The following is a 17,827-nucleotide window of genomic DNA, read 5'->3' as shown; positions in this document are numbered from 1 at the left end:
ATTATTTCCCACAGCATCGTTACTGTTCAAACCATAGACAAACAGACAATTCCTACCAAAGCAAATACATACACAAAACACAGAGTACATCACAAACAGCCCGACAACAGTATTATAGAATCACACACAAAATGAACCACTCCCTGCCACTCCTTCTTGTAAAAAGACTTTTGTTTCCCGCTCTCCACTTTACGAGTGCCCGTATTTCATCTGATGTCCTTGTTTTAGGAGAGAAACGGTAAGACTGTCGAGAGATTGTCAAGTATGTCAAAACAAATAAGGGGTTAGGGATATAAAGATCTCTTACTGTTGTGGGTTTGACTGTAGTCTGACATTTCTCGCTTGTTTATCTGTGTGGGAGATGAGAATAACAGCTCAGTTAGCGAGTGACCCGTGCTACAGCCTCTAACCTTCAAAACGCATGAGCATAAAATTGTCAATAGATTTCTTCAAAATGTGTTTTCATCATTATACAACATCGATTTCTCACATATTTACCGGTAGTCTGGATTCTACGCACAGTTTTATAAATGAGACCCCAGACCAGTTCCTTTCTAGCCGTCCTCCTTTTCGGCCTACCTTTCTTTTGTTTGCCTTTTGGACCTCATATCCAACTTTTAAGTGAACTGATTTCACATTCCATCTTTTGCATGTCTTATATGTCTGCTTTTTTCTGTCCTGAGCAATATTTCTGTTCAGGTAAATCTGAGAAAATATGAAATGCAGTGATGCAGTGCTTCACACCAAGAGCGTGGTTGACCTGCACAGATGCAGCATAGTGCATAAGAATTGGCTTGACAAATTCTTTACAAAAATTCTATGCCACACATCAAGGTTCAAGGTTCAAGGTTCTTTATTTGTCAATTCCAAAATATGTCAGACATACAGTGAAATCGAAATTACGTTTCCCCCCTCCCCACGGTGCAATGTAGATAAAAAAGGTACGGTAAATAAAATAAAACAAGGTAAAAAAGATAAATAATATTTACATTAATAAACCTAAATGTGCAAAAAGTACTAAGTTAAATAAAACATTTCAAACATACCTCATCTACAAACTCAATCCCTTGGTCTATTATTATCCTCTCTACAAGTCCAAAGTTGAGAAGAATTTTCTTTTTGATACCTCAGTGGCAGTTTTAGTGTAAAGGGACTTTGCTACAACGCACTTTGTAAATAAATCTGTTGCTGTACAAATGAACGTGCAACATAAAAGGAAGATTGTTAGATCGTAAAAAAAATAAGATGTCTTCAAAGTTCTTCAAAGTAGCCACCTTTTGCTTTGATTACTGCTTCACACACTCTTGGCATTCTCTTGATGAGCTTCAAGAGGTAGTCACCTGAAATGGTTTTCACTTCACAGGTGGACCCTGTCAGGTTTAATAAGTGGGATTTCTTGCCTTATAAATGGGGTTGGGACCATCATTTGTGTTGTGCAGAAGTCAGGTGGATACACAGCTGATAGTCCTACTGAATAGACTGCTAGAATTTGTATTATGGCAAGAAAAAAGCAGTTAAGTAAAGAAAAACGAGTGACCATCATTACTTTAAGAAATTAAGGTCAGTCAGTCCGAAAAATTGGGAAAACTTTGAAAGTGTCCCCAAGTGCAGTCGCAAAAACCATCAAGCGCTACGAAGAAACTGGCTCACATGAGGACCGCCCCAGGAAAGGAAGACCAAGAGTCACCTCTGCTGCAGAGGATAAGTTTATCCGAGTCACCAGCCTCAGAAATCGCAGGTTAACAGCAGCTCAGATTAGAGACCAGGTCAATGCCACACAGAGTTCTAGCAGCAGACACATCTCTAGAACAACTGTTAAGAGGAGACTGTGTGAATCAGGCCTTCATGGTAGAATAGCTGCTAGGAAACCACTGCTAAGGACAGGCAACAAGCAGAAGAGACTTGTTTGGGCTAAATAACACAAGGAATGGACATTAGATCAGTGGAAATCTGTGCTTTGGTCTGATGAATCCAAATTTGAGATCCTTGGTTCCAACCACCGTGTCTTTGTGCGACGCAGAAAAGGTGAACGGATGGACTCTACATGCCTGGTTCCCACCGTGAAGCATGGAGGAGCAGGTGTGATGGTGTGGGGGTGCTTTGCTGGTGACACTATTGGGGATTTATTCAAAATTGAAGGCATACTGAACCAGCATGGCTACCACAGCATCTTGCAGCGGCATGCTATTGCATCCAGTTTGCATTTAGTTGGACCATCATTTATGTTTCAACAGGACAATGACCCCAAACACACCTCCAGGCTGTGTAAGGGCTATTTGACCAAGAAGGAGAATGATGGGGTGCTGCGCAAGATGACATGGCCTCCACAGTCACCGGACCTGAACCCAATCGAGATGGTTTGGGGTGAGCTGGACCGCAGAGTGAAAGTAAAAGGGCCAACAAGTGCTAAGCATCTCTGGGAACTGTTGGAAGACCATTTCAGGTGACTACCTCTTGAAGCTCATCAAGAGAATGCCAAGAGTCTGCGAAGCAGTAATCAAAGCAAAAGGTGGCTACTTTGAAGAACCCAGAATATAAGACATATTTGTATATATAGTTTATAGTTTATAATTGCATATAATTCCACATGTGTTAGTTCATAGTTTTGATACCTTCAGTGTGAATCTACAATTTTCATAGTCATGAAAATAAAGAAAACTCTTTGAATGAGAAGGTGTGTCCAAACTTTTGGTCTGTACTGTACTATATATATATATATCATTATAAACTGCACAGATTGCACATTTCTTACATTTGTGTTTCTGATATTTTCACATTTTTAAATTGTACATTGTATGTTGTAGTTACTTCATGATTTATTTAAGTTCTTGCTATTTTGGCTTTATTTCCTTTAACTGTTTTTACACCAACACCAATTCCTTGTATATCTAAAGGTACTTTGCAATAAAAAACACTCTGATTCTGATATGTTGCATCCATCCATGTCTGTCAATTTCTATGTTCTTTTTGACCAACAACTTTGCATTTACAACCTTCAAAGGGTGACCCAGAAGTATGGTAGTGCGTGTGTTAATTGTAAATATATTTCTAAAGGTTTTGTGACAACTTCCTGTTAGTTACGTGGAAAAGACGGATGCTCTTATTTTGAAGGAAGACAAACAGAAAATGTAAAAGGATTGTCTGTGGACACAGTGACAACTGCTATCGTGTGCTGAAATGATAAATACTGCGGTGATTTCTTTTGATGAAGCATGAAAGTCATGATAAAAGTATAGATATACGTTTAATTCATATTTGCTTTTAAGTTTTAAAGGAACAATATGAATGTCATAATTTTACACATTTGAATGTTACAATGGTTAAGTTTAATATTTTGTGCATAGTAAAATGTTCTTTATCACTCTCTTTTAGATATTATGGTGGCTACACATACTGAATAGACAATGTAAAGCTACTGTTTGCCCTAGGAAGCAGACCAATAAGATCGATATCAAGGATGCTCCAAGGTTCATGGACTTGGATTGGATGAAGCACTGGGGCAACAGTTTGAATAACTTCTGACAGCGGGGACATCCATCAACCTTCAAAAGGGGATCAAAAGAAATTTAGATTATCAATTTAGTCACGAGAAGTCACACTGAGAATGATTAAAAGTGTAAAATATTTAAAATACTTAAACATCAGTCAAATGTTAAAATAAAAGGTTAAAATTCAGAAAAAAAATTTCATAGACCTGATTTACTTGATTTGTTGTTGTCGTGAAGATTTAGTGACGTTTATCTGTGATCTACTGAGTTTTCTATCTGGGATCGATTGCTTTTGTCTGCACCCACATGCAGTGTATTCCTCATTCTACTAAAAGCTCGGCTGAGGAAACATCTGAATCACTCCTGATTTTTTCTCTCCTTTTCAGGTATGTTTATGATCATAAACACAGCTAACATGTCTGACATATCCTACTAATATGTAAAGAGCTTCATGACGCTGTAGTTTTGATGTTTCAGTGAGCTAAAAGTATGTTTAAAAGATGTTTTACAGTCTTGTGTATTTTGACTCATGCACGTCTATGAGCTGCTCCCAGTTTAACCCTTTAATGGTTTTTGTATCCTGGAGGATACAGACATTTGACATGCTGTGGGATGTTCAGTGTGTTCACAAACTTTAATAAGAAACACTGAATTGAGGTGTGACTCAAGTACTAATGTGAGTTCATGTGACTTCATGCCATCATTCAAATAGAACAAAATTAAAAATGGTGGTGTGGGGTAACAAATACATGTAAAGCTCAATGGTTATATGTTTGACGATAGAAAATCTTGCAAAAAGGATTCATGGCAGTAAAACTTCTGTTATTCATTGTTGGTGAAAGAAGATGTGCACTTCCTGCCTCCACCTTTATTCATTTTAAGATATGAGATTTTGTGTAAATGTGTACCTTTGTTGTAGTGTTTATTGATTCTACTAAATGCTCTTGATGAGAAAACATAACAGAATCAATCTCTTGATTATTTCTCTCCTTTTCATAGGTGTAGCATCAAGCAACTTATGGAGGAACATAAAGGCCATGACACAGTCCCAGCTGCAGCAGAGAGGACAGAGAAGCAGAGAGAGCTGGAGGGGAGTCGACAAAACATCCAGCAGAGGATCCAGGACACAGAGAAACATGTGAAGCTGCTCCAACAGGAGGTGGAGGCGATCAATGTCTCTGCTGATAAAGCAGTGGAGGGCAGTGAGAAGACCTTCACTGAGATGATCTGTCTCATGGAGAAACGTCACTCTGATGTGAAGCAGCAGGTCCGATCCCAGCAGCAAACTGAAGTGAGTCGAGTCAAAGAGCTTCAGGAGAAGCTGGAGCAGGAGATCATTGATCTGAAGAGGAGAGACGCTGAACTGGAGAAGCTCTCACACACACAGGACCACAACCAGTTTCTACACGACTACCCCTCACTGCCACCCCTCTTTGAATCTATACACTCACCCAGCATCAACATCCGTCCTCTGAGGTACTTTGAGGAGGTGACAGCAACTGTGTCAGAAGTCAGAGCTAAACTAGAGGACGTCCTGAGAGAGAACTGGACAAACGTCTCTCTGAGTGTGACTGAAGTGGATGTTTTACTGTCACAACCAGAACCCAAGACCAGAGATGACTTCTTACAGTATTCATGTGACATCACACTGGATCCAAACACAGCAAACACACAGCTGTTATTATCTGATGGAAACAGAAAAGTGACATACAAGGGTCAAGGACAGGCTTATTCTCGTCACCCAGACAGATTCACTGATCAATATCAGGTCCTGAGTAAAGAGAGTCTGACTGGACGTTGTTACTGGGAGGTGGAGAGGAGAGGAAGGGCACTTCGTGTTGCAGTCGCTTACAAGAATATCAGCAGAGCAGGAAGCTGGGAAGAATGTTTATTTGGATTCAATGACAAATCTTGGATGTTGAATTGTAACAACAACAGTTATTACTTTTGGTACAACGATGTCTGCACTCGTGTCTCAGGTCCTCTGTCCTCGAGAGTAGGAGTGTACCTGGATCACAGAGCAGGTATTCTGTCCTTCTACAGCATCTCTGAAACCATGACTCTCCTCCACAGAGTCCAGACCACATTCACTCAGCCTCTACATGCTGGACTTTTTATTTATTATGGATGCCGTGCTGAGTTGTGTAAACTGAAATAGATAGAAGTCATTTATAGGAACAGTGTGTTAAACTTTAATACTTTAACTTGATCATTATTCATGAGCTGAATAATGAGAGCTGATTGTGGTTACATTGTTCACCTGTCAATCAAACTTTATGGGCGGTACTTTTACATCCTCTCACTTGTTCTGTAAATGTTTGAGTCTCTTTAAATAACTCTGTTGTTTCTGTTTAGTCACAGAGGCTTTACTGCTCATGAGGATTTGAGTTCAGCTCAAGAGAAGTTTTCTCTGCATCAACATTTCAACTTTTCTTCACTTTAAACGTGTTTACAATGAGTACTTGTTGTTTTTTTTGTTTTTTGTTTTTTTTCTAATAAAAGGGTCTGAAGAGAGAAAGCACCGGGCATTTTTTTTATGTAGATAAGATATTTTCACCATTTTGTACTTTTGATTTCGAAACATCTGAAATTGAATGTATAGAATGATTTCTTTTTGCTAAATGAATTTTGTTGTTTCAACAAATTGATTAAAAATGGACTCTGACATTTGAAATGTAAGTGCTTGAGGTTATTTCATTCCAAATACATGCTTATTGCCAGCTAATTAATAACAGTAGTATATGCAGCCTAGCTTGTTCTAAGGCACAATACTGTATTGATTAAGTGCTTAGTGTTTTCAATAGTTTTCAGTATTGTGGAATTGTCCATAATTAACATACCGAATGGTCTTTTCTTTTATTTCTTTTTTATTGTAGAACCACACACAAATACATATAAGTTCAACGCTGACATAGCTCCTCTCACTCAGCAGAACCATGCTCTTGCTGGGATTTAGGCAAAGGGATTGGAACAAAAAGAAGATGTTCTGGCTGTGGATATGGTGTTGGGGAGTTATTAAAAAAATGCTAGAGTACACTGCTCTGCTACTTCAGAGCCCAACGAGAAGGAATGCCGTGCCCGGCACATGGGAAAACATGCATCGCTTGTGGAAAACATGGGCATTTTGCAAAAAGCTGTGGCTCTAAGCGGCCACAAGGTGGCATCACAAGTCAACATGAAGTGTATTATGTCCACATCAGTGAAAACAGTAGCATTTGATACCAAACAACAAGTAATGCAGACAGAGTCTTCTGAAGAGTATCTTTACACAGTTTCCACAAAAGCAAATCGCCCACATGCAAAGAAGGTTAGTAGCTGCAATGTAAAAGTGATGCGTGACTCAGGAGAAACTGTTTATATTAACCCCCTAAGACCCAAGCTCTTGTTTGGTATTCATTTTTAATTTCTCTTTGCTATTTGGGCTTATTGGAACCTGATACATTAAGGGGACAAGGGGCCTGAATTTCCGTAGAACACAATAAAGTCACCATTGTATAATTAAGTGCAAAACACAGCAGTGTTCTTCCTAACTGCTTTTGCATTTATTCATATCACATATGAACATGTTTAACATGTTTTGAACATCACAGTGCAAACATTTGTTATTATATATGACACGCCTGTAACAAGGTATAAAACATTTTGCAATGCCATTGAAAAACTGTTTTATAAACTGTTATAAAACTGAACATGGCTATGGGAAAAAACAACATTCTCAACCAACTTTTAACATGTCCAAAAGCCTTGTCATTTACTCCTACAACTACAACGTCAAACTAAGAATGCACTTTTTTCTGTAGGAACATGTTCTCATCTATGTGTAACAGTTGCAATCTGCTTGCAAGCACCTTGCATATGACACACTGCACACAAGTTTTCCCAGAGCAGCCTGTCGCTCTCCAGCGTGCTGTATTCTTCAGATTGACCATCTCTGGAAGCTGAGCATTTGCTCTCCTGCGAACTGAGACATGGGGCACTGCCGTTCCCTTGCTCCGGAAGATCTGCATTGTCTGTCAGTTCCAAAAGGTCTGCATCATCTTCTGGTACACTACCGTCACACTGGGCTAAGAAGGTCTTAGCCACTTCCATTCGAAATTCAAGGAACTGCATGATGCTCTTCTTTGGTGTGGCACATACAATGAGGTCTTTTTGGTACAGTAGCCAGCTGTTGGCTAAAGCCAGATCCGTGAAGTGCATTAGCATCCACAGTTTCCACTTTTTAGTACGGACGCTCGTGCGATAATAGTTCATCGGATGTCTACCAAGTCAACCCCACCCATCTTGGAGTTGTACGCACAGACAACACTTGTCGCAAGATTGTCACATCATTTCAGTTTCTGGTCCCATCGCTTGACACCGACGATCGATGACCAAGCTTCCCAAACCCAGACCCTCTGGTTCTTCCACCTGCTCAAGCAGTGCATTTGCACCTTGATATACGTCAAAGTCCAGCACAATGCCATCTGCTGTAGCACAAACAAAGTTCTTCATGCCAACTGGGTTTGGCTTTATTGGCAGACATTACTGTCGACACGGACAGACTCCTGTAAAGGAAATCATCTGCTCATCAATAGACACACAATCAGGTTGAGCCTGAGACCTGCAGCCTTTCAGAATGCAATCCAGAAAAGTCATCAGGGTCTGAATGATAACCATCATTTTCCCCACGGAGACATTTACGTCCCCTGCTTGGTTTAGTGGGCTGTGGAAGGAGGTCCTCATCCCCGTCTACTGTCCACCTCACTGCTGCTGTGGTGGTTGATAAATAGTGACTTAGATTCCACCAGAGATGTAAACGTTCCAGTGGAAGGCAGTGGTGTGCATGAACCATGCAACCATGAAAGTGAGGGTTTCTGTCTCAGTCTCTGATAAATTGGTTCATCATTAAAACTCCTAAGACCCTGCGTCCACATGTGTGGACATCACATTTTCATGTGTCTATACCATAATACTTAACACTGCTTAGCAGAGACCCGATGTCCACAATCGTGGACTCTTAAAGTGCCCTAGTGGTGTCAGAAGAGTAAAACACTCTAAAGGTTGAACTGAAGATGGCTGGGAACAGACAGGAAAGTTCAGACGTCCACTCCCTACTAAAACGTTGACCAGGTAAAAAAATCCAATCAAATTTCATGGATGATTCTTATTCAAATGTGTGTAAAACTGTTGTTTGCCCTGGCATGCAAATTTGACCAAAGTTATTAACAGTAATTATCTAATGTGCCGATAGAAATTATGTCCACATATGTGGACAAATTCTGTTGAAAATCCTAATATGTTAGCAAAATTGCTAATGAGTATGGAAATGTAGTTTGGGAAAATGTTGTTAGAAAATAATTTACAACAGTACAAACAGATACATGTTTTTTTTTTCACACAACGGGTCCAGTCCAATCCGTTAAACTCAATGTAATCGTCCAAAATCTGAAAGATGTCTCAAACCGCCAGGTCAACACCGTCAACACCGTCAACACCCAAAGCGACTGTCACACGAGATGTGTTTAGGTACATTTGAAACTTGAGAATCCAACGATTACTGCAGTTTGTGTTGTAAGTTCAGGACAAATTAAAAAAAATGAAAATAATAATAATAGTAATAAGAAAAGATATTCCTCCCACAGTGGGGAAATTCACAAAAAAATTAAACATTTTTGCCTTCCCTTAAATTTTTTTCTCCCAATTTCCCTCGGCCCCCACTTTGAAAACCGCTGTACTAGGCTATGACACTGCCAGTGAACTGGGACTCATCAAAGTTGCCAATGGAATGCACACATCCCCACAACAACCCCAACCAAAATATCCAGAATAATCACTGAGTATGCCGACCTTTTCCACAGGGTGAAGTACTTTCAGGTCAAGTTGCATTTAAGAGAAGATGTTCATCCAGTCCCACAACCTCATAGAAGAGTGCTGTTTCATGTAAGAAAGCGCATTGAGGGTCAGTTGCAATGCCTAGAGGACCTTGACATCGTCAAGAAGGTGGTGATGCATGGGTATGATGCAACATGGGTTTCTCAAATAGTTCCGGTTCCAAGGCCAAAAGACCTGGAGGCAGTGCACATTTGTGTGGACATGAGGCTACCAAATCAAGCTATTGAACAAGAAAGACATCTGACACCTACAGTGGATGATGTGATACAATTACTTAATGGAGCAAGTTTCGTCTCGAAGCCAGATTTAAACTGTGGCTATTATTGACTAGAACAAGAGCCATCCTTGCATTATATCACAACATTCTCCACTCATGTTGGACTTCAGCACTACAAAAGGCTGAGCTTTGGAGTGTCTTCAGCTGCAGAGGTGTTTCAAAATGCCATTCAACAAGCCTTGGATGGCATCCCAGGAGTTATCAACCTTAGTGATGATATTTTGGTGTTCGGCAGAACAAGGGTTGCCCATGGGTACACATTATGACTGGGGGGATTCTATCCTGATCCCAAGAAGGTTCAGGCGCTTCATGATGATGCGGCCCCAACCAATGCTTGTGAGGTTCGCAGTCTTCTTGGCATGTCAAATTACACAGCTGGTTTCATCAAGGATTTTACCACCATAACTCCACCTTTGAGGGAACGTAAACTAACTGAACTAGTTTTTGATGCAAGTCCAGTGGGTCTTGGAGCTGTATTGGCACACAAAAATGGCCCATGTGAAGCTGCTAGAGTGATAAGTTATGCAAGTAGAACACTGTCCCCTATTGAACAGAAATATTCACAAACAGAACACTGTAAACATTTTGACATGTACATTTACGCAGCACCCTTTATCCTTGTCAGCGATCATAAAACTTTGGAATGGATTTTCAACGACCCCAAATCCAAGCCACCTACTTGTATTGAATGGAGTCTAAGTCTGCAGCCGTACAACTACAGAGTCAGTTACAAATGTGGGGAGGACAGCCTAGCAAATTACATGTCCCGCCACCCTGCACAGATATCATACAACTCTCAAGACACATCAAACAATGAAAGACAAGCAATAATATGTGCACTTTGTTACTGCAAATGCTGTCTCGAGAGCAATGACTCTGGCTGAAATTCATACAGCAACCAAAGTTGACCCCACGCTTTGCAAGATCATTAAACTGATCAAAGATGGCTTGTGGGAGCGACTGTCTTAAAAGCAGAATTTAGCTGATGGCATTCAAGAAAATCAAGGATGAACTGACTGTGACCACTACTAATGACACTATGCTCTGGGCAAAACGAATTGACATCCCTCAGTCTTTACAAGTCAGGCAATATCAATTGCTAAAAACCAAGAAGCTGATCAGAGAGAAAGACTGGTTTCCTGGCATTGACAGAGAAGTGTAAACCATGATAGCTGGCTGCATCCCATGTCAGGCTGTTGTTTCTAATCACACACAAGAACTTCTTTGCATGTCTGAGCTACTTTCATAATGGTTGGTGTGGATTTCTGTGGTCTGTTCCCCTCTGGTGATGTCCTTTTGGTGGTCATTGATGAATACTCCATTACACATTGGGTACTCCACTTGAAGTCAAAACAGACAATGGTCCACCATTCCAGAGTTCAGAATTTGCGAACTTTTCCACATACTTGGGCTTTAGACACAGGATGATTACTCCACTGTGGCCTCAGGCCAATTTTGTGTTTGTGCTGCACGTGTTGAAGTAGTCTTTATGTGTTCCTCCGCAACTAACATGCCACGCCTCACTGCTCCACACAAATGGCCCCTGCTGATGTGCTGTTTGGTAGGCCCCTCAGGATCAGGCTGCCTGAATCTCCTTTGCCTTTCCAATCTCAGTCTCATGCAAAGCTACGACATGCAAATGCCGTTGCAAAGACCCGGATGAAACACAATGCTAAAAGGACGCGCCATATTGCTCCTTTGGCTCTGAAGGTGGGTGACATGGTCTTATGTTGTCAAAAGAAGGAAGGAAAGCTATGCCCTGTCTACAATCCCGCTCATACAAGGTCATCACTGCCAAAGGTTCTATGGTGACAGCAAAACATGATCATCCCATTTTAAGACTATATTTAGGGTTTCAAATCATTGCACTCAGTCATGTGGATTAAAAATCAGAGATGGTGGAAGTCCATCCTGAACAAACCCCTGAACCTTTAGCTCCTGACCCCCCAGGGTCACAGTCACCTGTTCGTAGATACCAAGTCAAGATGAACAGGGGACTGCCATCATACCTTGCTGACTTTGAATAATGTGAACAGACTGAAAGTTATATTGAAAAAGAAGGATTGGAGTTTGAATGGTTAATAGATTTTGTAAAAGTAAAGTTGTGTTTTATGCATATGACGTTGTAGTTTGGTCATGTTCTGTTCAGCCCACAAGGGGGCCCTCAGGGTTTCCTTTTAAATATGTGTTAGAAATCCAGAAGAAGAACTGGGCTATGAGTGCGAGCACAAGATAATGTGAAGCGACCTGAAACACCACTAACGAGCCTTAAAACCATACTCTGCTGTGTGTACCATTATTCAGAAACTTTATAATATCAAATGACAAAATAAAACTAACACTAAAGACTGAACTAAGAAACATTACCACACAGGGAAACAAGCAACACGAGGGAAGAAGTGAACTAAAACAACATGAATCTAAACTCCAAAATACAAAACTAAATCCTGACTTTCTATGTTCAATAACCTAATCATGTTAATACTGTAATATTGTGTTTTTCATGCACAAACACACCTTTTATGTAAACACTGGCAAACTCTAGCTCATGTATATTAACCATCTGCAACATAATTATATACTACTATCAATCTCATCTCACCATTTTTGCACCACTCATAGTAATATTTAGACTTGTATATATTATTCTTTGCTTATTTATACTTATATTTATTGGTATACCTGTTGTCCATTGAGAGCACATTTCAAGAAATACATATTCCTTGTGTGTGTAAGCATATATGATTTTGATTCTTCTGATATGTATGATGCTTGATAGAAAATTGTAAGTCAATGATTCATTGCAGTAAAACTGTTATTCATTGTTGGTGAAAAAAAGATGTGTACTTCCTACACCTTTATTCATTTTTAGATGTAAGAAATTGTGTATATGTTGCTCTTTGAATCTACACACTCACCCAGCATCAACATCCGTCCTCTGAGGTACTTTGAGGATGTGACAGCAACTGTGTCAGAAGTCAGAGCTAAACTAGAGGACGTCCTGAGAGAGAACTGGACAAACATCTCTCTGAGTGTGACTGAAGTGGATGTTTTACTGTCACAACCAGAACCCAAGACCAGAGATGACTTCTTACAGTATTCATGTGACATCACACTGGATCCAAACACAGCACACAGACTGCTGTTATTATCTGATGGAAACAGAAAAGCAACGACTCTGACTGGACGTTGTTATTGGGAGGTGGAGTGGGGAGGAATAGTTCATAGTACAAGAATATCAAGAGAGCAGGAAGTGGGACTGAATGTTTATTTGGATTCAATGACAAATCTTGGATGTTGAATTCACACTGTGCACATTAGCATATGCTACCTCCGGTTGCGAAACTCCTGTTGGCTGCTGAGTTTCCGGTAGCCCAATGTAGCATGTTTCCCAAATGGCCGACGCAAATCAATTACATTTCTCGAGATGTCTTGGACATTTGCCCGCTATTACAGTCGATGATGTCGACTGGTCAGCATTTTTTCACCCGCACCCTAAAGCAAAAGAGAAAAGGGGTTCAAACTGTACATCTCTCAGTATTTACATAATTTTGAAGGTAAGTCACAACAATATATCCATGCTACGTGCTAAAGTTAGGTTATCTGGTAGCTGTTATGTTATCACTCTATACATTATAAAAGTCTGAAGGTTTGTCTTAGCCCTTGTTTAGTTTCTGATGTTCGGAGGCTATGTTGTTTACAACCACTCCGACATGTCATACAGGCAGTGGCCTAAAAGTATCTAACGTCGGTTCGTTCGTTGTCAAGTTAGGCAAACTGCGATTGCATGTGTTGGTTGACTTGACTATGAACAAACGAACTTTAGATAACAACAATATGTTCCTATTACAGTTGCTAGTTATTGTACTTACCAACTAAGTTGCATGGTATTCTATTACAAACTTGCTAAAATTGTTATTTTTCCGTAGTGTCTGACGAAGATCAGGGCTCAGGAGAGGTGGTGGTCAGGGCAGAGTGCTACAGGTCCATGAGGAAATCTGAGAAACCTCACAAGCTCAGAGTATGGATTCAGTCAGAGGCAGTGTGAAATTGTGTTCAGTGTACAAATCATAGTAGGCCTAATGTTGGGTAGGTTATTGTTAGGGTATGGTTGGGTTTAGAGTATTGATATTTTTCCTAGGATCATGCCAGGCTGTCATTATGTCAAGGGGGTGTTCAGACAGGCTTTTTAAATAAATAAATAATACTGTAAAGGGATATGTATTGATTACATTGATATGTTGTACTTTATAGGTGGTCCTAAAAGATTGGCAGCCTGTGGAGCTCATACACTTCCACTGCACCTGCAAGGCTGGAAAAGCGTTATGCAACCATGGTGTTGGGAATTTTCAGGAGCGAATACCTGACCAACTGCTATGTTGGGTTTTATGAAGTAAAATTTGATTGTCAAAATAAATTAATAATTAAGTTTATTTAATTATTAATCTAAATCAATAATTGTTATTAAACTGTGTTTAATAAACCTCGGGGCACCACCCTGTAAACAGGGAACAACCAAAATATTACCAATATCAGTCTCAAATTATTTAATTAAATACCAATATCATTAATAATTAATAATCTGTATTTAATTGAAGGTGTGAAATCCGAACACAAAGCCCTTTCACCCAGCCTAAGTCACAAAGCAAATTCACAGTGATCACAAACAACGACTTTGTAAAATATAATAGAATCTATTTAACAAAGCAACATCAAGTTAATCAATGAAACTCAATCAAACAAACAACCATCATAAGCCAAACTACAAGTAACAAACAGAACAAACAAGCGTGGCACATGTGTGTATGTGTGTGTGTGTGTGTGTGTGTGTGTGTGAGAGTGAGAGGGGGAGGGACAGACAGAGACAGACAGCGATCAAAAATGGCGGCGACCACGCGTGGTCACGTGATGGCGGACACAGAACGTGATCTACGTTTCAGCAGCGTCTGGAAAGCCACAGATCTCTATGTGTGTGCGTTTACCGAAAGGTGCGTGTGTGTGTAAAGCGAGAGAGCGGGAGAGATACAACGCCCCTCGACAGCTCAATCTCGGACTGGAGCTCACCACAACTCAGAGCATAGTAACTTTCACTTATCAGAAGCCAGCGGCTGGATTTGTATCAGACAGCGTTCACACTAGTCTTTCTGATAATGAGTCTATTGCCCGGTTATGACGCGGGAGCTCACAGATAAACACAGGGGGCACAGCGACACAAATAAAGGAAACAAAAGAGATTTTACTCTAGTAAAATCTAAGACACATCGGTCAAACACCAAACAAAATATTATCACCGTTTCACCATAATAACTCAGTTATTAAACACACTCTCTATATCTAACTGCCCAGACCTAGCTAAGCCTCACTTGTCACCGTTTCGTCCACGGTTGATGAAAGGAAGAAAAGAGGTCCTGGAGCGGCCTTCCTGCAGTTGTTAGCTGATGGCGGCGTGTGTGTCCAAAGGGGTTGAGCAGGGCCGTCGTGTCCTCCGTCGAGCGAGGTGATCTCCGTGGGTGTCCTTTCTTTAAAGGACGGAACGAGACGTAATCCTTACGATCTCTCTCTATACCGTTTTAACACGGGAGAAATAAACGATCTGCTTGGGAGATGCGTTCAAGTGGATGATCTAAGCTCGGAATTTCGGACGTCGGTGTGCTTCAAGGCCTTTGGATTAGCTGCGCGCCAAAACTTAAACAAAGAGCAGCGTGCTGGAAACAGGAACAAAGTTGGGTATCTTCGGACATCGGCAGGCGACGTTTGAAAGAGGCAGAACAATGAGACATGGCCGGCTTTATACCTCCCAGACTTCACACCTCTGTGTTAGGTGTGGCAAAGCATTCTGGGAGTACCTGCAAGGCATGCTGGGATAAAGAGTCTTTTGTTGTAGTTCTCCAAACATACACAGCCTGAACTTTGCCATCCTGGCTGGACCCAACATCCCCCCTGGCCTGAAGAGCGGGATGCAGGTCATGGTCTTCAGGGCACTATGGGCCACCAGTCCACGTGCTTTGGAGATACTTGTACAAAAGTTAATTTGGCAAACAGTCCATAAATTCAAGAGGCATTTGGTCTGGGCAGACATTGAGGCAAAGTCTGGGCAGACTGTCTAACTATGTCTAGCGCTAAACATCAAAACATAATCAGACATTAGCGAAGCATTGCTGCTCAAGGTGCATTCTTGGACAAAACGCATGAAACAAACAAACAAGAGGAAGAGAGAAAGAGAAGGGTTTCATGTGTAGATGTGTGGGCTAACTCCTTGACTGGGCAGGAGAAAGCCTGTGTGTGTTTGTGGCATGTCAGTGTGTAATGTACATGTACATGTAGAGTCTCACTATGGGTGTGAGGCCACAAAACAAAACAAAACAACAACAACAAAAGCGTGAGTAGAGTTACTGGATTTTGAAATGGGAGCTACTCACGCCTCCCCAATGTGGAGTCAGAACCTGGTTCTTTGTAAGGGCTGGAGGCCTGCCACTGTCTTACCCCAGCTATCACCCCCCTCGGAATTGTGCTAGTCATCTCACTGCTGAGACCTGCTTCCTTATGAAGCTCTTGGGAACTCTGGTTATACCTACCCTTCTGACTTAGGCTTCGGCCATCCCGAGAGTTCCATTCAGGTCTGTCAGTGATTGACTCCTCAGGCTGGAACCTACCCTATGGCTGGCTCAACCCTTCACCCCCCTGGCTCTGTCGTTTTCTCTGCCGGTGACGTGGTCTCTTGGACTTCTTCATAGCACGAGGCAATTTGTTGCCTTCAAGTGCTACGCCACCTCTGTGACTTTCAGGCTCAGGGCGTATGCGTGTCTCCCACACTGCCTGTGCTAACTCCTTGACCTCTTGCATACTCGGCTGATGAGTTCGGTAGTGCAGCTCAACAGTTGGCCGCACACTGCTATGCAGGTTGTACACGAAGATGGACTTGAGAGTTCCATCCTCGTCCATACCTGGAGCCCTATGTCCCTGAAAGTATGCTGACCTTAGGCGCTGGTAGTACTTTCTGGGGGCTTCATGTTCCTGGTGGAGGACTTTGAAAGCACCAACAAGTTTCTCTGCAGGGTAAACGAAGGTGGAGTATTCCTCGCACAAAACATTGCAGAGTGCAGAGTACTTTTCTCTAATCCTGGGCCGGAGGGTACTGATGAAGTCATGAACACTGCTGGAAGTTGTCTTCCAGATCAGCCTGAGTTTTTCACAGGTGGATGCATCAGGGATTTCACGGAGGAGCAGGTTGATCTCTCTAAGATAATCGACTATTTTAAAGTCTGTATTATCTGGATCAAAGCGGGTCGCATCATCCACCAGAGAATCAATGAGCTTTGTGCGCATTATTGGATATCTGGGTGAATAGGAGCCATCCGAGTCATCAGACGTGTCATAACTGCTCAGCTGTGTATCCTGTGGTGGGAACCTGCAGGTGGCAGCAGAGGGCCTGATGTACTCTCTGCCTGTGGGGGCTGAGAAGTCACCCCCCTTTCCATAGGAGCCATCCGACGTGCCATAACTGCCCAGCTGTGTATCCTGTGGTGGGAACCTGCAGGTGGCAGCAGAGGGCCTGATGTACTCTCTGCCTGTGGGGGCTGAGAAGTCACCCCCCTTCCCATAGGAGCCATCCGAGTCATCAGACCTGTCATAACTGCTCAGCTGTGTATCCTGTGGTGGGAACCTGCAGGTGGCAGCAGAGGGCCTGATGTACTCTCTGCCTGTGGGGGCTGAGAAGTCACCCCCCTTCCCATGGGGTGATTCAAACCTGTCAAGGTGTGAAAAAGTGTGACAACTGTCAGTGTACCGGAGCGTTTTCTCAAAGGGAGGGGCTCTACAGTCAAAGTCTTTCTGTTCAGGATTAACAGGGGGAACAATACTTTGTTCAGTCATTAGACTATCCTGGCTGCTCGGTTTTCTACTGAGCTTTTTCAGCAGGGGCGTTTGATCTTCTAAGGGGCTTGGTGCACGATCAGAGTCATATCCTGACGACGTGGCTTGCTCTATGCTTACCTGTGCTCCCTTAATTAATTCAAAGGCGTCTAACACCTTCTGCTTGGCAGTTCGTAGGTGCTGACGAAGAGATTTGTTCTCTTCCTGCAGGGATTGGACCTCTGGCTGGAGTGTCTCCATTGAAGCACTGACACTCTGTCTGGTCCATAGACCATGAGTTACAGCCTGGTGGGAGTTGCCCGAGTCGTCTGAAGACTCA

The 17,827-nt window shown here is 41.9% G+C and overlaps 1 protein-coding gene across 1 annotated transcript; it reads left to right on the top strand.

Moving 5' to 3' along the window:
* The first annotated feature begins 3,831 nt into the window (after positions 1-3,831).
* Positions 3,832-5,701, top strand: LOC306830294 (tripartite motif-containing protein 16-like). Its single transcript, XM_079353681.1, has 2 exons — positions 3,832-3,874; positions 4,488-5,701. The coding sequence occupies exon 2, from the start codon at positions 4,507-4,509 to the stop codon at positions 5,644-5,646; it is 1,140 nt and encodes a 379-aa protein (XP_079209807.1). The 5' UTR covers positions 3,832-3,874; positions 4,488-4,506; the 3' UTR covers positions 5,647-5,701.
* Positions 5,702-17,827: the final 12,126 nt, after the last annotated feature.

This window comes from Symphodus melops (assembly GCF_947650265.1).
Source record: "Symphodus melops genome assembly, chromosome: 1".
NCBI lineage: Eukaryota > Metazoa > Chordata > Actinopteri > Labriformes > Labridae > Symphodus > Symphodus melops.
Note: the sequence above shows the minus strand (reverse complement) of the source record. Positions and strands in the feature narration are given on the sequence as shown.